This window comes from Tauraco erythrolophus, chromosome 3, assembly GCF_009769465.1.
Source record: "Tauraco erythrolophus isolate bTauEry1 chromosome 3, bTauEry1.pri, whole genome shotgun sequence".
Taxonomy (NCBI): domain Eukaryota; kingdom Metazoa; phylum Chordata; class Aves; order Musophagiformes; family Musophagidae; genus Tauraco; species Tauraco erythrolophus.
The window spans coordinates 66,615,137-66,637,886 of NC_141467.1; the positions used below are offsets into that span (position 1 = coordinate 66,615,137).

At 45.1% G+C, this 22,750-nt stretch overlaps 1 protein-coding gene, 1 long non-coding RNA gene and 1 other non-coding gene across 4 annotated transcripts; all 3 read right to left on the reverse strand.

Annotated features, from left to right (window-relative positions):
* Window positions 1-215: 215 nt before the first annotated feature.
* On the reverse strand, window positions 216-4,281 carry LOC147529044 (uncharacterized). 2 transcript variants are annotated; one of them, XR_015222090.1, is made up of 6 exons: window positions 4,168-4,281; window positions 3,594-3,708; window positions 2,987-3,050; window positions 2,214-2,331; window positions 1,283-1,388; window positions 216-760 (listed from the first exon to the last, which is right to left on the reverse strand). It is a non-coding gene; the product is annotated as an uncharacterized LOC147529044 (long non-coding RNA). The 2 variants fall into 2 exon arrangements; XR_015222089.1 differs by lacking the exon at window positions 2,987-3,050.
* Window positions 829-907, reverse strand: LOC147529045 (small nucleolar RNA SNORD87). The gene has a single exon (XR_015222093.1). It is a non-coding gene; the product is annotated as a small nucleolar RNA SNORD87 (small nucleolar RNA).
* A 3,764-nt stretch (window positions 4,282-8,045) lies between the features above and the next one.
* On the reverse strand, window positions 8,046-11,119 carry TCF24 (transcription factor 24). The gene is made up of 2 exons (XM_009986230.2): window positions 10,736-11,119; window positions 8,046-8,190 (listed from the first exon to the last, which is right to left on the reverse strand). The coding sequence occupies exons 1-2, from the start codon at window positions 11,117-11,119 to the stop codon at window positions 8,077-8,079; spliced, it is 498 nt and encodes a 165-aa protein (XP_009984532.2). The 3' UTR covers window positions 8,046-8,076.
* Window positions 11,120-22,750: the final 11,631 nt, after the last annotated feature.

Consider the following 22,750-nt stretch of genomic DNA (forward strand, 5'->3'; position numbering starts at 1 on the left):
GAAAAAAATGTTATTGGATGACTTGGTAGGTAGGCAGCTCAGGGAATTCAACTCCACCTCACTGCAGGACCAAGTGTAAAGAATGGTGTGGTAAAAGATGAGGTGCCTGACATACAGTATGCTTCCACTATGGACCTTCCTATATTTTATCTTCCTAGTAAGAAGATGGCAGTGAACATAATACTGAGCAAGTTTTACATCCAAGAGGCCCATGTTAAAAAAACAAAAAGGGCAGCAGAAAAATTGCATAGACTTCCTGTCAAATCTGGACAAGCTGAATACCAAAGGCTTGGTGTGACTCCTAACCAGGATGTCATCCAGCAGGATCATGGTGCTACTGCTCACATAGCCTCAACAAAGAACTACAGTCACCGAAAACAGAAATCCAAGGTTTTATTGATACACACACTGCCTTGGAGATAGCAGAAAAGCAGCCACTACTAATGTTGTAAACCCTCCCATTCAGACAAGATAACACAACTTTTCCTGCATGTTTTAACCCTTGTTTTATTCAATTCTGTTCCATTTATTGGGTACATTTGAACATTCATATCATGTTCTAAGTGTGTCCACAAGGCCACTTCCCCTTCTGGAGTGACACTCGCACCTGAACTTCATTCAAGGATTATTCACACATTTTCACTGAACACTACTCCTCTGCCTTACTACTGGAACAAGCAGTATTTCTGAGGAGCGGGAAAGGCAATGAAAGCATATCCAAGTGCATTAGAACTGCACATTTCAGACTGCTGTTTTCAAGCTAAAAAAAGAAAAAGAATTCCCAAATAAGCAAGTTTTCTGTACATTTAATCTTATACAAAGTCATTTACTGGCATTTCAGATTCAAAGATACACATCAAAAACGATTCAGATGGGTAAACGGCAAAGATATCATCATTATGCCAGCACAAATTACTTCTAGAATAGACTTAAATAGAATTCCTTTAAAAATCACTATTTTTGACAAGCCATATTAAGGAATGTATATCCTCAGAAAAAAAAAATCTGCAAGAGCACATATTTTTTTTCCTTCCCTCTCCCCAGCTTCTCCCACGACATTTTAAGCAAAAACTAGAAGACTAGTAGCAGTCCCACACACAAAGGGCAGCATAGTCAGTCAGCAGTCCAAGAGTGTCCTTGACTAACGGGCCACAACCTCCTGTGACATAAGCCAGTGCCGCTCCAGACAGCGGCAAACGTGGCCAGGACAGGCCCCCACCAGCTAGCAGTGCAACTTACTGGAGCCCCAGTACTGTAGTAGCACAGTAAAAAAGCAACTTACCTTCTTAACCACCCACACTTCTAGAAGCAGATGGAGCCTACTGTTGGCTCCATGTGCATACACAAGGCTTGAAGACAGCAGAGAAGGTCATCTGATGTCATAGCACCTTTAAAAGAATAAATGAAATCAGAAACGATGGTAGCCAATCGAACTGGAAAAATCCTCCTAATTAGCCGGCACATCAGATACAACATTGCTCATCACAAAATTCAGTTGGGTAAACGGCAAAGAGTCATCATCATTGTGCCAGCAAACAGGTTCCTGCCTGTGACGAGAATGGTGTCATTTTTCCAGGTAAAGCCAAGGGGATTTGTTAAGTTCATCTCAAGAGATGCGCTTCTAGAAACCAAAGCAGAACCTTGTTTTTAACTGTTAAAGTTCAGAAGGGATTCAGTATAGTCAGAACAAGAGGAAAACGGCTCTCTTTGGGCACAAAACTGCAGGCCCCTCCCTGCTGTTACATTTGAGATCCAGATGCCAAGTATCTTTCTAGAGGTACAGTTCACTGCCAGAGTCGCCTTTTCCTTTGGGATACATTCAAACAGACTGGCACAGCCAAGTGCCAGCAGGGATGGTGACGTGAACACACTTTAGTCTCTCACTTCCAACTACCATCTGTTAATTCTTCAAAGCAGAAGTCTTGTTTCTCTCCCCAGTTAAAAAACCCTAGATGCTCTGATACCTTTACAAATCTCTCCCCTCTGATTCCTTCGGGATTCTTGGATTGCACCTGCTTTGTTCTGAGGAGCAAGCCTTAGAGGTTTTACAGCTGTCATATCTTCTGTTAGAGTTTCAACCTCTTAACCCTACACTCAAACACATTCCTCCTTGTTCTGTTTGTAAGGGAATTTACAAGCCATAAAACAGCTTCAGAGATCTGGATTTCAGGAGGCTTTGCTCAACATTTTTAAGTACAGTAAGAAATAATTACTTCTGTAGCTCCAGAATTCACGTGACATCTTTCTGCTTGCAAAGTAACAGCATGGTGGAGTCCAGACTGAAGATTCCCAAAGCCAGAAACAAACTCATCTCTTAGCTTCACTTGCTGCCTATAACAATGAAAAGAGACAAAAGGTGTTTGATTCGGAGAACTCCACTGCTGAGCCGGTAGCAGAAAGCATCGGCACTTCCTTGGGGAAAGCCCAGCCAGCAACTAAACTCCATGCAGCCACTCACTCACCCTCCCCCAGGCCCTGGGGAATAGGGAAGAGAATTAAAAGGGAAAAGGGAAAGAGACTCTTGGGTTGAGATAAGAACAATTTAATAATAATGTACGAGTATATATATTTTAATAATAATGTATACCAACAAGTGATGCGCAGTGTAATTGCTCACCCACCCCAGCAAAGGATCCTGAAACAGGTGAGTCCCAACACCCTGATCTCAAACAAGTGAGAGGCCCAAGGAGAGACATAGAGAACTCCGAGAGACCAAGTCCCACAGAAGAGAATCTCCAAAAAGAGTTCCCCAACTTCCCAGTCAACCCTCATCTATATATTATATCTATATGGAATAGTCCATTGGCCAATTTAACCCTCAGTCCCAAGCCTGAGTTCAAATGCTAAGGGGAGTTGTAGACGCACCCCAGCAGGGTACGGCCTTTGACCCTGGTTCACGTGCTGCGCTCTGGGGATCTAACCGCCACGTTCTATCAGCTAAATTAAGGTCGGCACTCACACTACGATCCCAGCAGGAGAGCCTTACCGCAGAGCCTGCCCAGACCCCTGGGGTCCTGTCCCTGCCAGAACCCACCATTTTGGATCTGTGCCTACAACGCAAAAAGGGCATTGTCAGGGTCACCATACAACACTTGCCAAATTCCCCAAAGGAAAAAAAGGTAATTTATCTTTAGAATCAGGACATGCATTTGCTGATGAAAACGATTTATCAGCAAAACCAAGCCTCTCTGGATGTCCAATCTGTCATTCCTTTGAAGGCTTGATGAATCAAGAGATAACTCAGAAGCAACCACCACAGTTCACCAGTGGAGTGGCACATACTAATTAGGTCCACCTTGGTCTCACAGGGCACACGCGTGGCCCTAGGAAGCCTGCGGGGCTGGTAAGCACCAGACTGGAATTGAATCAATTCCAGCATCCACGCCGAGCCAGTCGTCAGCACATTGCCACTACACATGGCAACTGAAACACAGCCACAGTTACAACAGCGCTAACCATCACCTGGCTTTCAAAACTCTAAATGTTTTTATCTAATAACACATTCACATGTATTTAACGTGTTTATTATCAATAATGTTAATATATAAATAACGGTAATATATACAAACGAGTCACGCAGTGTAACTGCTCACCCCGCTTAGGAAACGATGCCAGCAGCCCGGCTCCTCAATTCTTGAGATTATGTTGTTTTGAACGCTCAAGAGTTGTACTTCTTACATCGAACAGCAGGGGATAGTTTTAATTCCTCTGAAAACAAAAAATAATAAAAAAACTAACAAAACCCAGAAATCACGCTACTGTTTAGACAAGCACGCGCTTGGACCGATAAGCTGAGGAGCTGCTCCAAGGCGGCGGCGGGACAGAGGTCGGGCCGCCCCCCGGGAAGGCGGCCCGCGGCGTGCCCCTACCCAAGGGCCCGCACGGCCGCTTCGGCGCAGCGGGGTTAGACTCGGCGGCCCGAGCGACCGCTCCGGCACAGGAGGCGCAGACGGAACAGCCCGCAAACACCGCGCTGCCGTGCGCCGCCAGGCCTCGCCGCCGGGCCGGCCCGCGCGGCGGAGCACCCGCGGCCCCGCGCACGCAGCCGGCCGGCCCCGGACGCTGCTCGGCGCCCCTCGCCCTCACGGGACCCCCGCTGAAAGGCGCTCCCGCAAACGCCGGCCTGAGCCGCCGCCCCCCCCCGAACCGGATGCGGCCACTCGGTACCCTGGCGCGATCGCTCCAGGACCGTCCCGCTTCTCGCTGCTCCTCCAGGCCGCGGGGCGCGCGGGAGAGAAAGGGCCCGCGGCGAGACCCCGTTAAATACGCCGCGCGCCAGGGGCGGGGAAGGCGCGCGGCGCTTTCCGGCGGGGCGGTGCCCGCCGAGACCGCCGGCGTGGCCGCGCGCGCACGCGCGGGGCGGGTCGCCGGGTCCGGTGCGGGTCCCGGCGTCGCGGCAGCGCCGTGGAGGCCGGGCCGGCGGGAGGAGTCGGGCGCCCGCCCCGGCTGCGCCCTCGCAGCCCCGCGGCGCCGGAGCGGCGCGGGTGGCACGCGCGTCCCCGCGCGTCCCCGCGCCGCGGCTTCCCGCCCTCCGGCCGCCGCAGCGGCGCCTGTCGCCGGCCCTGGCAGCCGCGATGGGCGGCCCGGTCCCGCTCCGTTCGGGCCGCCGAGGAGCCGGCAGCCTGTACTGACGGAACAGATTATGGGGTCGCCGTCTCACTGGGAACGTTGGTGGGTTAAGAAAGTAAACAAGGCTACCCGGGACGGAAGCGCCTTCCCTTTCCCTTTCCCTTTCTTTTTGGCGTGTCTTACGTACAACGGTATTCTTACTAAAACCCAGCGTTTTCAACGCTGAAGTACTTCCGTTCTCACCGAACAGTCGGTCTTTTAGAAGTCAAAGCCATGGAAAATTCATCTTTTGGTGTTGCCATCCTTTGGTTTGCACAAGCACAAGGAATACTTTGTCCTAACGGCCTCCAAGGGCAAAAGGAGCGATTGGCAGGGCGTGTGTTGAGAGAAAGTAACACACGGCTGGAGGGCACGGTAGCGTGGTAGTTACAGCTGTGTGCGTGTGGAGAAAAAAGGTCTGCGTGCAGCAGGATTTTTGCGTAGGCAGGTTATGTGAGTATGGCCGTGTGAAGTTTACTGGTCCCGTCCCTCTGAAGGAAAAGCTGTGATGTCAATAACTGAGATTTGCTGAGATCTTTTAAGTCACTCCATGTAAAATGGTTCCTTTTGGCAGCAATGTGTGAGCATCGTGGAGTTTTCTTCCTAAATGCATGCATATTTCCAGTGCCAAATGCCAAGCTGTTGTATCTCAGCGTACAAGGATACGAACTCTTCCTAAGAAAAGTAACGTTCGATCCAAACCTGAGGTTTGAAGCAAACAGGTTCAGAGGATCTGTTCTGCTCCTGGTGTAAATTTCTGAAGGCAAGAGCTCTTGCACTGGTCAAAGGAAGTGAGTTGCCTAACCTGGTGACTTAGCTCTGGAAGAAAAGGCATAAAAATCTGCGGCTGATGCAGAAAAATCTCTTTTAGAAACATAAAAAAAAAAAAATCCCAACGTATAAATATGGGGAGTTCTTCTCAAGTGAAAAACTGCAGTTGTAATTCTGCATATTCTTACCAGCCTTTAATGCATCTATGAAATGCTGCTCAGGCCTGTGCATTGTCATGTAAGTGGCCACAATTTAAACAAACCTTGTGGGTACAAAGTAGCTCTGGTGCTTGGTGCTCCATCATCTCTCTGGCTTCTGACCACTTGAAAACTCTGCCTGGAATGTAGTAAAAGGCTGAACAGAGATTTTTTTTCTCCAAGCCATCCATTGATAACTTTCCATGTTTCTAACCCTTATTCCTATCCAATTTTCATGCTTAATGAATAAGCAGTCAGACTCTTTCAATTACATTTAATGGAAGAAGTCTTTAAAAACTGAGGAGGGGGTGTCTTTTTTTTCCTTTTTTTTTGTCTTCTTTTTGTTTTGTTTCTTGAATTCTGTCCCTTCCAGGTGTATTATTTAAGAGCCTGTGAAGTAACCAGCCCCTCTGTGCTAGGTAAGAGCATGCAATTGATGCAAAACATCACCACATTTTGTGTTTTCCCCGTGCCATTTTGTGTGCACGATTCATACGTGGTTTGGTTTTATTATCGGACGGCTGCTACGCAGCGGCAGCTTGAGGTTTGATGTCGACTTTCACTTGTTCTTTTTTCCCCTCACACTATGCCATTCATTTAGATCTCGGTTACATTCAAAACTAGACTGAATTCTCTGTGCTTTTACGTTGCTCCTTGGCCTTTTATCAGTCTAAAGCGTAAACTGTGTCTTACTCCTTCGCCTTGTACAGCAAAGTACTCCTGTCACTCTTTCATCTTACTTAACTACCGTCACCTTTACAACTCCTCCACACCTCCTCATTAATATCTCTGAATACAAATAGCTGTCCCAACAACAAGAGGTTGTGCTGACCCACTTTTTACTACTATGGAAAGTGAGTACAGTTCTTTAAAAAGTCAGGCTCTCATTTACAGAAGAGTAGATACATGTCTATGCAAAACAGCCCTCTCGTACAAATTTTTTCACAAAATACAGTAGTTTGTGTGGTTGCATAGTGCTCTGGCTATGCAGTTCTTATAATAAACCATTTAGAATTGTTAAGTAAGAAATATATGCCTAAAATAGTTTAAATATATCTATGTAAAATATATATCTATTTAAAATATTTGAAGTATTTTTTACTATTTAAAAGAATAATCTTGTTACAAGCTCAGAATGCTGCAGGGGTGGAGGGCAGTTCCAGATTTTACCATGCTTTACAACTCTCACATCTTCCAGAAAGTTTGTCCAGCTCTAACAGCTCTGCTAATTTTGACAGATATTCTTGCACAGGACGCCTGATTTTATGTGATACCAGACAGTCCATTTGCAATGACGTGCTCAGCACCTCTGAAAGTCATCAAAAGTTTGACTCAAGAATGAAAGCAATAGGGGTTTTGTTTATATAAAGGTTGTTCTTGCTAGCATTTGTGTTTTCCTTTGCTGCCAGATGTCATTTTAAAATGTGAACTGTGAAGAAGTCTTCAGAGAGAAGTTACTATAAATGCAGAATATTACTATTAGAAACCATCGGTCTTGTATAACGAGGAACTGATACAGATTTTGCAGCTCAATAAATATATAATGTCCACTGAATAATATTTAATAAAATGTTTACCTCAGCATCAACAAACTATATGAGAAGTACAGTGTTTTACAGAACAGATACATTAGATGGTGTCTGTGCATTTAGTTTTCAGCTTTTCTTGCCTAAATACAGAAGATATTTAAGTGAAAAACGTGCTATGAACAAGTCAACTCTTGAGGCTCATTTGCTGGAAGGCCTGAACCCCCCGACAAGACGAGAGAAATGAATCTTACTATCTTGAGCAGGCAAGAAGCTGTACTGGGGTAAGAGCCACATGTGAAACCCCGTAACATGCAACACGGTCGTGCGGATTAACACAAGCAACGTTTAGCACCCAGAGCAGTTTGTGTCTGTTGTACGTAGCGCTGTGTGCGCGCAGGACAGATTTTGGCACATTTTTACTTGAGGTGAACATGCATTTTCAGGAACAACAGCACACATCGGAGATTGCCCGAAGGCTGGAGCCCTGACCTGACAACTCCGGTCCGCGGGATTTCTGCCGTCGGCTTCATGCAGTGAAGAAAGTGCACGGGGTTGTTGCAACTGCTATTTTTAGACTTGCCCTTTGCTTTTCACCCAAGCCTGCGTTGCCCTCTATCCAGCCAGTACTGCGTGGCTCCTTCCCGCCCCGTTCCCCACAGCGTACCTATTTACTGCTCGTCCCGGAGGGGACGAGGTTACCCGTTCTGCTAGCAGCTCTGCCTTCGTGGCTGCCTCCGTGCTGACAGCCATCACCTTCTAATCCCCCAATTCAGATCCCAACAATGTCCTCTACAACAGAAACCAACCATGCATCACATTAAGTTAATGAGGTATTAATTACATTTACGAATCAATCCCTTTTCTTCTACAAACTATTTCAGGAATTGTAGTTTGTCTGTAGATTTTTTTTTTAACTTAAATATATATAAGGTGTAATAAATAACATTTTTTCTTTAAAGCAAGAAGGGAGATTAGATTTGTGAAGTTGTTGATGTTTCTCCTTGGTTTGCGCCATCTCCTTGTGCCGAGTGAGTCAAAAACTGTCCTGTAGCTCCAATGTATAACCTGGAACGCATTGGCCATTTCTGCAAGACAAGAGACAAGCACCATGCTGAGATACCCAGAACCCTTGCGGTCTGAATGCAGTTCTCAAGTTTTACACATTGATGGAATCACAATACAAGAAAACAGAAACTGCTGCTATCACCAGAAAGTTCCCATTTTGTCATTTGTTGGAAAATGTCATTAGAGGCTGGGTACAAGAATCACAGCCTGAGTATTTTCTTGGTAATTAATCATGAGGCACAGCTCCTAAACCCTCGCTAGGACCCAACGGATGACAGCAGGCCACGCTGATGAGTCATCGTACCACTGTCTGTACAGTAGGTGCTCTGCTGGTAAAACAAACCAAAGCATTCCTCTTTTCAGTGCCAGGGACACCACGGGGACGCACCAGCGCCTGCAGAGACCGCAGCCCTGGGTGCGTACCCGTTCATGCCGGCCGGCCCCTGCAATATGTCTTAGAGGGAATTCAATATAATTACTCCTTGGCGGTCTTCTGCTCTCACAACTTCTTGTTCTTTGTCAGCCCCAACGATTTCAGATGAGATGATTCATCTTTCCATTCATTGAATACTGGAATAATCAGTTACGCTGGTGTTAAATACTTGTTCGCATAGCTCCAGTTTCTTGACCTGAGCCAAGTTACTTACTGCAAACGGCCCTGCAATAAAGGTGACTGCAGCTGGGTGCCCTTCTCTTGGGAGGAAGCATTCAGCTCCAGTTTGATGTGCTGGCTTCATTGTTAGAGAGGTGGATGTTTGAAAAGACAATTTGACATACACATCAGCTGCAAAAATACCTGAAACACAGCCAGCGCGTTGTTCCAAAAGAATACTGTTTTTTTAAGATGCTTTTGGGAACAGGCTGCGTAATGAAAGAGAGCTCTAAAAACTAGAGGAGCCTAATACTGCAGTTAAACCTCAGCTCTTCTTTTCAAGGACATAAAAAAGTTGCATATTCTCACTTGGAAAGACCCTACAATCTCATTCAGTATTTTTATTTCACGTGTGATGTTATGAATTCATCACCAATAAGAGTTTAAAGTCATTAACCATATTTTTTGTTCGGTGTACGCACAACTGTACTTGGACATTTTACTTTCCTCACTATTTGTATTTACTGTGCTCGATGTACAAGCGTGGTTAAGGTCCTTATCTGTACTGGTTGTCTCATATCCTGCACTTGGAGGTTTTTTGAAGCATGTCCTGTGATGTATCTGTGACACTTCCATTCTAGTGCCAACTAAAAAATTTGTTTACTGCCAGGAATATCAGAAAGATTGGTTAGACTCATAGAATCTTTACAAAACTAAATACAAGTAAATGGCACATAAATAAGATTATCAAAAGTAACTGCTAGATGAATCCAGTATTGCTGTATTCCAGTAGCCTGGGAAATGTGCATCTGGATCATTTAACTGCTGTAATAACTATTTAAAAGTATTTTTCTGCCAGTAATACTTGGCATCTGATAAAAAGTACCATAAGAGACCTGTGTCCTTTCACTCTGACCAAGGCAACTAACAGAAGCTACTTCAAACTTATTATGAAATACGTCACAATATTTTTTTTCTTAAATTATAGCCAATAGCTTAAATTACAGCCAACTGATATAAAGGTTTTGCTTTCTTAATGAGCCTGCTAATCATTTAAATGGCCTCAGAAGCCTACGTTCACATCACGCTTTCTACAGCGACCGAGACTGTGAACAAGAAACTCTCTGTGAATTAGTCACTTTATAGGAATTAGAGATTACTTTGCAAATTAATCTTAATTAAATCAGATTCTTAAGGGGAGGAAGAAAAAAAAAACACACAAAAAAGAAAACATCCCAGTGCTCTAACTCACTCCCTGAGACCAGAGCCAAAGAAAATACCCCGTGGTATTTACAAGTCCCGTCAGTCACTGAGCAATGCATTTGAGAACAGTTTCCAGCCACAGGTCCGCTCCAAGAGCGGTTTCCCTTTCACATCCCCACTGCATCGCTGTGATTTCTTTTGACGAAGGGAAGAGCAACAACAGCGTACACCAACTACATGAAACGAACGCATCAGAAAAGCACTTTCATAGAAGGAATTAACACATGGTCAATAATTACCATCACCTCCCACACCTTGGCTGCCTCAGGAGAAGAGCCAGAGCAGGTTCAGCTGTGGCTGGGGTTGCCGCTGTGAGACAGCGCATCACCTCAACCACACACATCTCCTGCAGCGAGTTACGGTGGGTTTGGCGAGGGATCACCAGGGTTTCCACATGTGGACTGAGGAGGTGCTGGTACTCCTCTGGTGCTGCCCTCTGCCTTCACTTCCAAGGGACCAAGTCCCACTAATTTTGGACTTACGCTGTATTTGATATTTTTGTGCAAAGTCACTGAAGCTGGAAGGACAAACCTCCAGGACACTTCCATCAGGCCCCTAGCACCTAGATGCCATGGTTAGTGTAGGTAGTCATGTATTGACTCTGGCAAGGTAAATAAGCTTGACATCTGTAGTTTCATCTAAGTATCTTTAACAGCTATTTACTTCTTCACTGAAAGAAGTAGGTGGTAGCTGCTCCTCAGCTGCCCTACCTTGACAGGGTGGAGGTATCCATCCCCTCGGAGGGTACCCAAGCCCTCTCCCGGTGACTCTTCCTCATCCTGAAGGCTGCGAGTGAGGTGCGCGATATAGGTGGTGGCCAGGAGAAGCACATCCAGCTTGGAAAGCTTGGTGTCGGGCGGCACAGAGGGGAGAGTCTTCTGCAGCTCGAGGAAGGCATGGCGCAGGGTTTGAACCCGACTGCGCTCTCGAGCGGCGTTAGCGGCGGCGGGTCTGCCGGGAGGTGCCCCAGCCCGCTGCCCAGCCGCCGAGGGCGGGCAGGAATTGCTGCCGGTGGCAGAAGGCAGCAGGGAGTCGGGCTCTGTGCCTGGGCCAGAGATCTCCTGGCTGCTCTCAGCTAAGTGTCCACAGTCCATTGGTGACTTCGCCAGCAGCGAGGGTCCTGCAACCAAGAAGAGCATCTCTAAAGCCAGCTGCCGCGCTGCACTGCAGCAAACGTTTTCTAAAAACAGACTATCCAAAGTGCAAGGGCTGCCCGTGCCAGGAAAAGCCGGGACGCAGCCGTGCGAGCTGCTTTTCTACTCGCTGCTTATAGATTTGATACCACACACAGGTACAGAAACAGAAGTTAAACTCTCAGCAAACGTTGGTATTTAATTTTTTGGGGACAGTATTACACAGGGCAATTTCTATGGGCCAAAGAGCACCTGGCTCTTCTGAGAAAATCAAAAGGCAACTCTGAGCAGCTCTGCCACAGTGGTTTCCATTTACAACCAACTGAAAATCAGGCTAAATGCAATTTTTAAAACACATTATTTATATAATTTAGGTTGTGGGACTCTGTGTATATTTTCTATATATATAGAAACCTGCCATTGTTTTATTGACAGTCTTTTAAGCGATCAGTGCTCCATGATTACAGAAAGAAAAATACTATTTTCGGATGCAGCGGTGAATGGAGCCACAGAGCATGGCACCCATTTTTTGAAGGGCAAAACTTGGTCCACAATTTTAAAGGATCAGAACTCTCCTATCCTCCCATCCCTAACGATACCCAGGAATTTCTGTGCTTATCCTATAGCTTCTACGTTTTCAAATGTAAAAAGCATCTTGTAAACTGGAATTCGGCCATAGGGGGGCAAAAGAACCCTTTCAAAACAACAGCAAAAAACTTTTGAGCAAAGCTGAAAATAATGACTGCGAGGTCTTTTCCCAGCTTTCAGAAAAGACAGTCAGCTCTGCCTGTAATAAAACTCAGTCCTTTATTTCATTTGATTACACAGCAAAAAGCTATTCAATCAATATTCCCCAAAGTGCAGCACTTCTTCGCTAGAATACCTGATCTTTTGTCCTCAGTCAAGCAATCCTTGCAGTTGTTTCAGATCCTGGCTTTCACGGGTTGAGAGCTGCTGTTTCTGTGATGATCTGGCTAGACAACAAGGGCCAGAACACGTTATTAAAACTTTTAATTGCATTCAAATACAACGAATTTAAGAAATTTAAATACAATTGAGGCACATGAATGACTGGAGATCTACATTTACAAAGCTCAGGCCTTATTTTGCAAAGCATTTCAACCACGCGCTGAAGTCCCCTTGTAATTGCGTCTGATAATGGCAAAAAAGACCCAAGACAATGAACCAAGTCAAAAATTTCTAGCAGAGAAGAGGGCAGGTTTCTAAATAATCCATTTTGTAATGCTCTAATTTGATGGTATGTAGAAGACATTATTATTTTGGGTGTATTATTGTGGTTAATTTGCTATTAATCTGGCTCATAGAGTTTTATCAGGTAATGTTCTCTTAACTAGTAGTACAGTTTGGACTGAAATTATTTGTGAAATACTCTGTGTTATAACTGTAAAGCCAAGGAAAAAAAAATCTCATTATTCTTTTTTATTGTGATATTTATGACCACTATAAAATAAAACTCACATTAAGTCTATATGAGCTTGTCTTGAGGGACGGCTGAAAAATGGTTCTTAAATCGGCTATTTTTTTAACTTAAAATAAAAAAGGTCCCATGTGCTTTTCTTCTTGGTATTTTCTCATTGTGTGAGGTCACAGTCAAATCTGGATGCATTTGAATGGCAAAAAAAAAAAAATCATCATTATTGCTATTGCAGAGTCGAGAAAAGCACAAAAACTAGCAGGAGAGTCTGTTGTTTCAGGTTTGCCATCAGGATTTTTTGTTTTCCATCCTACTGAAATCCCATTGAAACAAACAAGTCTTCCCCGATTACTGAAAAATCTGAATTACAGAAGGATACAGACAGACTGAGTCCGTATAAATACCTGCTCATCTGCTGAAACACACGACCAAAGTTGGTTTAGGTGCAGTTTTGATTTTGCTGTGTTGGTGCATAACCAGATGTAGAACTGGAACGACATACAGTACATAGAGATGCACGTACCTAAAACCCTCATTTCCTTGGGCGCCCCTTGAAGTTGGCGTTTCTGTTTTAGGAGCTTCACATCTACATAGGATGAAATCTGGAACCTGCAGGAAAAAAATGGGAAAGTTTCGGCTGTGGAAATGAGAGATTTCACTCCGAGTTAATTTCTTCCCTGTCAGATTTCCCATCAAATGCATGCAGCAAATGGCTTGGGAAAATCCACAACATGGAAACACGGGATATACTGTGGGCAGGTACGTGTGTGCAGCCAAACGCAGCGGTTCCTGGGCTATGATTGAGTTTGTTACGTGCTAGGCAGTGTCACGCTTCACACTGGTGCATCAGGATACGTCCTCTAGGTGCTGGGCTCTGTGTAAACCAAGGAGTCACCTTGGTTTCCCACCCAAAACTTGTCGTCCAAAAAAGCTGTTGCTGAAAACTGAAATAAATAAAACGCCTCTGGGCAACAGTCAGTTTCCATGTAATCGCCTTGAAAATTTTACAAGAAAGAAGTTTGGTTTTTTAAGATATCTGCAATAATTTTTGCAAACACCCACTTGCCGCCTGGCGTGCAGAGACCTGGAAATGGGGGTGTGAAAGTAAGTCCAAGTATTTGTATGACTTCTAAAGCATTTCTATTGCAGCATTCCTAACGCGGGCAGATGCATTCGTGTTTTACATTACATTAGAAAGACATAATCGGTTTGAAATCTAATTAGTTTACGAAAGAAAACAGTGCAACGCTTGTTTCAGTCCTACATTCTGTGCGAATGAAACGGCGATGAAGGCAGATGGATAAGGAAAAGATCGAAAACGCCCGAGCAGAGCACACAACCCGAAAAGAAACAGGTGGAAACCTTAGATAAACTTGTTCGCAGCGTTTTCAGTTGTTCCAGGGGGAAGAACAACAGACCGAATCTGGATTACCTCGCTTCGTTTTTAAAAAGACCGTGCCCTTTGCGTAACTCTGGCAACCGTTAACGAAAATACTTTCTCTGGAGCCGCGAAACAGGAACGTGCCCGTTCGGGTGCGAAGGCGGCACGGGCGCTAACCCGCCCGCCGGCCCGGGGAGGCGGCTCCGTCCCCGTCCCGCACCCCCGGCGGGTGAACCGGGCTCCCCGCCGCCTCGGGGCGACCCGACGCCGCGACCGAGGCGGCCCCGCGGTCCTTGCTCGGGGGCGAACTTACCGTCCCTGCCCGGAGCGGCCCCGTCCCAGCGCAGCGCGTCCCGTCGAGCCCGGCCCCGCGGCGCCGCTTTATAAGACGGCGCGGCCGGTGGGTGCGGCGGGGCTGGGTCGCACCTGGCCGCCGGGCTCCCCCCGCCAGCCCGGGCAGCAGCGACCGCCCCTTCCCGGGCGGGTGGGTCATTAATCACGGAGCTGTCGGGGGGTGGCATCGCCTCACGCCCCCTTTCCTCCCTCCCCCCTTCCCTGCCTCCCTCCCTCCCGGCCGGCTCCGGCGGCCGGCAGCGCCCGGGGGCTGCCCCGCAGGTCCGTGCGGGCCCCGCCGCATCGGGGGGCCGGGGAGGAGGGAACCCGCCGCGTCGCGCTGCCCCTCGCCCTGGACACGCTGTTTTTCTTGGGATAAAGTAACGGTTTTGCTGGAGGAGAGTAATTTAATCGCTGGGCTGGGAGCTCAGGCGGTGGTTTGTTAAAAGCGAGTCCTTTCGCTCCGCTCCGTCGCCGCTTCTCTGACTCGCGGAGGTTCCCGGGGCTCGGGTCGGGGGGAGGGGGGGGTCTCCCGGGCGAGGCTCCGTCCCGCAGCCGCGAGGGCAGCGGGTCGTGGCTGCCCGGGCGCCTCCCGTAGGGACCGACCCACAGGCGTGGGTCCAAAGGCGGGGTGGAAACACGGAGAGAGATGAGGCGCGACCGGGCGGGCAGAGAGGGGTGATTTAAAAGTGAACGGGGAGCGATTAAAAATTAGTAACGTGAATGAGAAAGGACAGTCAAAATAAATACCGAGGGTACAGAATTAGCCCGGGAAAACTTTCTGAACGGAGCCTGATTGTGCGATAACAGAGACACAATAATCAAGCCGCGGGCGCAGTAGAAAAACAGTCTGAGCGATTCGTGACCCGTTTTGCAGCCAAGAAAATTAAAGACTTAATCTTCAGCGATAATTAGAAGTCCTGGGAAGGGGTGATTTAGGGGCGGGAAGGACGACCCTGGTGAGGACCCGGCGACGGGCGGCCGCGCCGGGGGGACACGGGCACCTGCCTTCGGCCTCCTCCGCGGGGCTGCTGCGGGCTCCGCTGCTGCTCGGCGCCGATCCCGGCCCCGGCCCCGGCGCCCCGGCAGCATCCAGCGGGAGCCCGGTGAGCGGCCGCCGCAGCCGCTGGCCCTCGGGGAGATATCCACAGCCCCGAGGTGGAGGGGACTGGGATGCTATCGGGCTGTTTTAAGGGTGGAGAATTTAATCACTGAAACCGAAACTGTGCCTCAACATGCGCCTTTGCCTGGCGTTGGCTGCCTCGGTGGGGGTTTCCCTTCTTCCTTTCCCTTCTTCCCTCAGGAGTCACTCTGACAGAAGCTACTGTGTCAATATTTACAAGGCCATGATTATGGGCTTCACCTGCACCATGGACCATCCTTCAGCCTCCTGGTGCCCAGAAGAATGAAGGCTGCGGCTGCCTGGAGGACGGCGGAGGCACCTCCAAGGAGCCCTGCTGAGCCGGCCTCACATCCCGCCCCATGTTGCAGCCCCGAGGTTTCCAGGTCTGTCCCCGGTGCAAGTAAGAGTTGCAGAAATCTTTCTGCACCTAAAACCTCACTCATCCAGCCTCTGCGGCTCAAACAAGCAGTTCTTAATCATGTCCTGAAACTTGCACTGGAAACGCCCTCACTGACACTGTAGTGTGATAGAGGAGAACAGATCCTAGACTCCCATGGAGTCTAGGAAAAGAAATCAGGTGTAAAAAGGCAGGGAGACGTGCCTTCCAGCCCCCGTTCTCCTGGGACTCCTCTTTCATTTTGTAATTGCCAAACGTGCGCTGACTGGAGGGATCAGCTCTCCCATATCCCAAGGAGGTGTCCTAGGTCTGCCTGCCCAAGAAACATCTACTCCAAAAGGACTTTTAACTAGCCTGTGGGACCCTCAGCAATGTTAATGTGGGTCAATGATGACAGAGGACTTAAAGACAGGAGTCCTAACTGCCTGAGGGTTCCCAGCCACCCTAAATTAGCAGATCACGAGTGCTGTGCTCTTCTTCTCTGCTGTAACATAATTAACGACACAAAATTATGTATTTTTTTGACTTTCCCTTTGTACACACACTATGTTCAGCCTCAGAGCAGGAAATCCAGCAGAAAGGTGGAAGAGAAGTGGTAGAATCCCCATTACCATCTTCTGACGAGTCCAAATCCAGCTTGCTGCAGAGTGCGGTTAGAGAGACTGCATAGTGAGCTTTGTGAGTGGGGTTTGGAGGGACCATCCTGGCTGCTAACACCGTTACCAAAGAAGAGGTGCTTTAGCTATATTAAAAAAAAAAACCAAAAAACAAAACAAACCACAAACAAATATAGAGATGGTTGCTCTTTGCCCCATCAAGACTTTCTCCCACCAGAAGACTACTCCTCCGTTGTAACTACAAAAAGGTCCAGCGATTTTCTTTTATGAACTCACTATTTAAGTCTAAAGCTGTAACAAGCTGCTGCAGCTGTTTCTTCTTCTTCTTTCCCAGATAAATGTCTGAGAATTACTTTCCTGCCTCACCTTCCACAGTATATTTCAAATCTGAGAAATGCCAGAGTCACAGAAGAGCCAGATTTCCAATGTGATTTAGGTAAGAAAAAGTTCCACCAGAGACAGAGTGATGTTTTTCCAGGTACACTTTGCTCCCTCCACATCAAATTATTTTCTGGTGTTACAGCTCCAATTCAGCATGAACATTCATGGTATCTCTCTCCAATTTGTTCATTTTCTCGCATTCCCATTTCTGGATAAGGACTTAACAAGTAGGTTTGTCTGCTGGCAAGGCGAGGCGTGGCTATTGGTGCTACTGACGGACCAGGAGAAACGTCCCTCGTCCGAGTAAAAAGTTACGGCACGAATCCGCACACGGGCTGCATCTGGCCAGGTCCCACTGCTTCCAGCTGTAGCCTGGGAGCAAATCAAAGGCGAGACACAGCCACGGGGGAGTCAAAATAGGCTGAAATTCAGAACTTCTGCTTTATGAGGAAATCTCAACATGTCGTAGTGGGAGTGCATTCCAAACCCCAAAAAATATTTTGAAAATTTCCAATTAAATACTTGTTTTCCTTTCGTTAAATGTCATGTTGTTAGTGTGCTGTAGGACCACAGCATATTCTGCAGTTATGTTAAATATGTTACATTACAGCGTAGCAAAATACTTTTTATTGTATTTTCTAAATTACTGAAGGTGGCTGCTTCTTAATATGGGAATGCTAGAACACATCAGTGCCTCTCCAGGATGCTGTAATAAAGATTTTAACATTGAAAAAGAAAAGAGGACAAACATTTTAAATTTCATCCCTCCTTCCAAATTTGCTGATTGAAGTAGTTTAGCTTTCAAAAATGTCATCTTAATCAAAATTCCATTTTAAATTACAAAGCCTTTTGATGAACTTTTTCATTAACAATCCTAAAACAATAAAAAAGCTTGACATTTGCTTTCCCACCCCCCTTTAAAATTGTCCTCTCTCTAGGTTTTTCCATCTAGAGTCCTAAATCCAAACTTTTAAAAATAGATTTTTTTTTTTAAATCACAAAATTCTCAGAGACAAGCTGGAGAAAAGGAAGCTTAAGTGAGTTTAATATTCCATTCTCCCAGCTGTCACCAAGAGCAGACATCCACTTTTCTTAGTGATAATTACTTTAAAAATAGACCTAAAATACATATCAGAAGGGCTCCATTCCAGTATGTGTGTGTACGTAAGTGTTAGAGCATAATATTAAGGCTCAGTCTTCTATTATTTAAAAAGAGTGAAGTCTTTTTAAACACTTAGAGGCTGAGATCCCGCCATAATTCCATTTCACGCCCACAGATATTTAAGGAAATACTTCAAAACTATTTCATTCCAGATTACAAGAAAGGGGTCCAGTTTGGACAGGTCTCCGTTAGCTCGGCTGCTCTCACTCTAGGAAAAAAGAAAGGCAAACTAGGGGGAGGGATGAGAGCCCCAGGAGGTCTGGCTCACACTTTTCCCTCGCTAGCAGCCACGTCAGAAGCGCAGCGCTGCAGCTGGCGCGGGTGAGTGGAGCGGGAGCCGAGCAGGGTACAGGCTGGCTTTGCTGGAGCTGAAGTGTGAATATTTATTGATGCATCAAATGACAGCGTGAACGATGGCACTCGGGGGGAATCGCAGGCTTAGAATGCAGGGGTTTAGAGCAGGCCAAAGAATGGGACTGAACATACGTGTGTACAGCTGGGATGTGGCCAAACTATTCTAGAATACAGAAAGCAAGAGGGAGATTAGATCCAGAGAGAGAGTGAGACCTGCTTTGCTGTTTCACTGGTGGAAGACTTTGATAGGGGTTTGCTTTAACTGGACGTGAGTCACTTGGCTGCAGGATTCTCTCTGTGAAACCTCACGGCCTGTGCTGTACAGGGGACAATTCCTTCAGGTCATATATTTTATTTTATGTACACTAAACTAAAATCTTAAAGCCAGAAATACTCAATGTATGATCAACAAGTCACACTCTAGATGGCTTAGACAGCATAACCCACATTGTGAAATACTGAAAATCCATTGAATGTTTTTAAATCTGGGGTGATCTTATTGCAGCCTTCCAGTACTTAAAGGGGGCCCACAGGAAAGCTGGAGAGGGACTTTTTACAAGGGCACGTAGTGATAGGATGAGGGTCAATGGATTTAAACTGAAAGAGGGCAGATTTAGATTAGATATAAGGAAGAAATTTTTCACTCAGAGGGTGTTGAGGCACTGGAACAGGTTGCCCAGAGAAGTTGTAGGTGCCCCATCCCTGGAAGTGTTCAAGGCTAGGTTGGATGAGGCTTTGGGCAACCTGGTGTAGTGGAGGGTTTCCCTGCCCATGGCAGAGAGGTTGGAACTAGATGATCTTTGTGGTCCCTTCCAACCCAAACCATTCCATGATTCTATGATTCTAAATGGATGTGTACAAGGTAGAAGGAAGTGTAAGGGTGGAAAGGCTTCCTCAGGTAACACCATGCTGTAAAAATCAGGAGATGCCTTTCTAATATGCTGCAGTGGGTCAGTAATCCAGCAGCTGCCACTTTACACGTGTTCATCAAAAGTATTGACTTTCTTCTCTGGGAATTGTCTAAACAAGAAGTAACTTCTTAAATGTATGCTTTTCTGTCTTCCCCGACTCGAATATCATTGACGATGACAGCTAAAACATGCTTGGTTAATACTAATTTCAGTAATGGGCCAATAATGACAGCTACACATCAGAGCTGTATTTGTTTCTTATTCTGAGGGCAAATCACTCACTAGCTTTAACAGAAGCAAATGGCACCTCAAGGTTGTAATACCACTCATTTACTACCTTAATTTTGGAAATCCGTGTCTCTTTTAATGAAGGTAAGTACCTTGTTGTTCAAAGGGAGAATGCATGCAGGAGTTAAATTTATTCAAATTATCTTTATCAAAGGGCAATAAAATGTAAACAATAACAAAATACAGAAAACATTGAATGCAAAAAGACAGATCCTGATTTCCTTATTCAGGAAAAATTCCTTCCTTATTTCAGAGAGGGTCTTAAGCATAAGATGCTGAGCTGGCATTCATACAGAGAAGCTCCATGAGGAAAGGTTTTAGTCCAGGGGCAATTTACAGTCTAGGCTTTCCTTTCCTTATCTATACGTTTGGAATTTTCCTGTATCTGAAGTCTTGAGCATTCATTTAACTACTCAAACTAGTGCAAAGCAGCCAAACTCAAGTCCCAGTTACTTAAAGCAGAATTTGAAGTAAAATTAATGTGTAATACTCCCAATCCAAAAACTAATCAGCACAGATAACGTTAATCTTCTTGTGCCTTCTTTCCTAACTATTCCACACTAGTCACCAGAACTTGGAAAAATGCAAACGATGGAAATGATTTTTTAGGACTACAGATCTCAAACATCATGTGCTAATAGCTCCTTTCTTCTTGAAGCAAGAGACCGTAAGCACGCCCCTGCATAATTGCTAGAAGTATCATATATGGAAAGCAGCAGCTACTCGGGTGTTCAGGTCACAAACTTGGTAAGACACTGGTTAAAACCAACTCCTTTCCTGAGGAAGTCTGAGAACTGGGCAACCAGTTTAGCCTACAACATGCTGACGGCTTTACATGCGTTTAGTACAAAGCATCGCTTCTGAACAAATAGTCAGTCCCCTTATTTTTCTGAATGCTCTTAAAAGGCAGAGTTAAGCTCAACACACTTCATTCTGTCTGGTTTTGAAGATTACAAAGACGCGGATAACATATTCAAAGAGATGCCAGTACCTTTCTTTGTAAGTTTTGAGGAAAAAAAAAAAAAATCTGATAATGGCCAAATCTTCACATCCTGTAACTTCTGGCTTTTGGAATTCAACTTACTTCTGCCATTACTTCAGATTCCTTCTCAGCCTACATCAGAGAGATCAGAGAACACAGGTGAGATCTTCGTGTCAGAACCACACCAAAGCCCCTATTTCTCCTGTCTTCATGAACCTTTCCCAGGATCACACAACATTTCTACAAAATTTACAAGCAGTGTTATCAAAAGCTGCAGGCGAAAAAAAGGTCTTTACCTGCTGCAAGAATGTCGACTGATGCAGTGAAAGCCCTTTTTTCCCCCCACTGCTAAATCAGACTAATCTGAATTGACATAATCTGACCATTTGGGCTATTATACATTCCTTTATTACAAAATTGATCGACTTCTTCCACATACAAACATGGTGATAGTTAACAATTTTTTCTACATAAATTTGTATCAAATACTGATAATTTTCAAGTTCCATAAGAACCAAATCTTAGTAATAATCAAAACAATTTCTTGTATAAATGAAATCAGATAAGACTCGGTCTTTTATTCCAAAACATTTTTTTTTTTTACGAACTACATGTAACTGATTATATCCAACTTCACTGAACATGCAATTAGTGATTACTATGACAGTCAAATATATTAACTCTCCAAGAAAGGAAGATCTCATTGCTCCAAATCTCCTTCTGAATTAAAGTATTAGTCTATCACATGGATGATTTCACAGCTGGCTCTGATTTATCTTGGTTTTGATGCAGCAATTAATTCTGCTCAGAGTTAAGAGAACAGAAAGATGTAGTCAGTCATTTCTGTAGTCTCTGGTTACAGCGTTATTTGATTGAAGAGGTAAGGTTCAAATACATATTTTTTTTAGCAGTGAACTCCTAGAATCCTTCAAGGCCACATGACAAGTAAAAACTCACTGGTGGTTTGTTGGGTTTTTTTCTAGCGAAGTAAAATGTATTAGTTACAGTCACAATATATAACATTTATGATTTAGTGACTGTAAATAAGCAGGTTCACATATTAATTGATTCCCCTCAGAGCTCTGTTAGTCAGGATAGCTGCTTTGCACAGCACACTGAGATAAAAAAAATGTAAGAAAAACAAGGAAGAGCCTTTCAGATCCCCTTATTTTCATCAGTTACACTCTGAATTACAATCACATATGTTCCCATATAAATAGATCACGTGTCTGAGTCATCATCTCGAAAAATCCATGGGCACATCTTGAACACTGATGCAATTTTTTGGCTACTTTTTTCCCTTTTTGCCCCGATCTCAGAACTTTTGGATTGTGTGGCTTTTACAGCTTTATCACAAGCTGTTCTATGCACTGCTTTATATCTGCATATACAAAGCAATAATACAGCATTAGATTAACTTACACCTTGCAGTATTTTTAATGTGACATTTAAGAAAAATAGGAATTTCTCATCAGTTACTGAAGTTCAAATGTAAACTTTAGATCAGTAACTCAAACACAGTGGTTACAAAGCTTATGTATCAATATATATGTTCTGAAAATGGTCAGAGCAGTACCAAGGGGAGGTGTTCAGGCACTGATGCCTTCTTTTTCTTCCTTTTCGTACTTCTAACACACCAAAAACCTACAACAGTGCGGTGGCTTGCAGAATATTTACTGGCAAGGCCTGGTCTCAGACCTTTCCAGGTCCTAAGAACAGTTTTTGGTGGGCAGAAATACTACTAACAGCAGATGATGATCGAGTTAGGAATCACTAAGCCAAATCTGACATATCCAAGTGTTTGCAACTGGATGGGATGCATCCTAAGGTGCTGGAAGTGAATTTGAGGAAATATAGCTCGTACTAAGTAACTAAGTGACTAGTGGTTGTAATGCTGTCCCCCAAAATGTACCGTCTCATCTTGCTAGATGAGGGCAAAATGATTGTGGTTTTGCCTCAAGTTTGTTGAAGCAGCTGCTTTCAACTTTTCTGATATGGGAGTATGCCTACAGAATGTGTGGTAGGATACAGGGAGGCAAATAGTGAAACAGTGTTTCTATATCTCAGTAAATTAGTTTTTTGGAACTGACTCCAACTATATATCTTCCAGAGTTATACTAATATGTTACAGAATTTATTTATATATCCCGATCAAGTAGCAGTCTTTATTTTAATATCAAATTACTTTTTAAATCTCTCACACAGGTATTTGTTTTAAAAACCTGAAA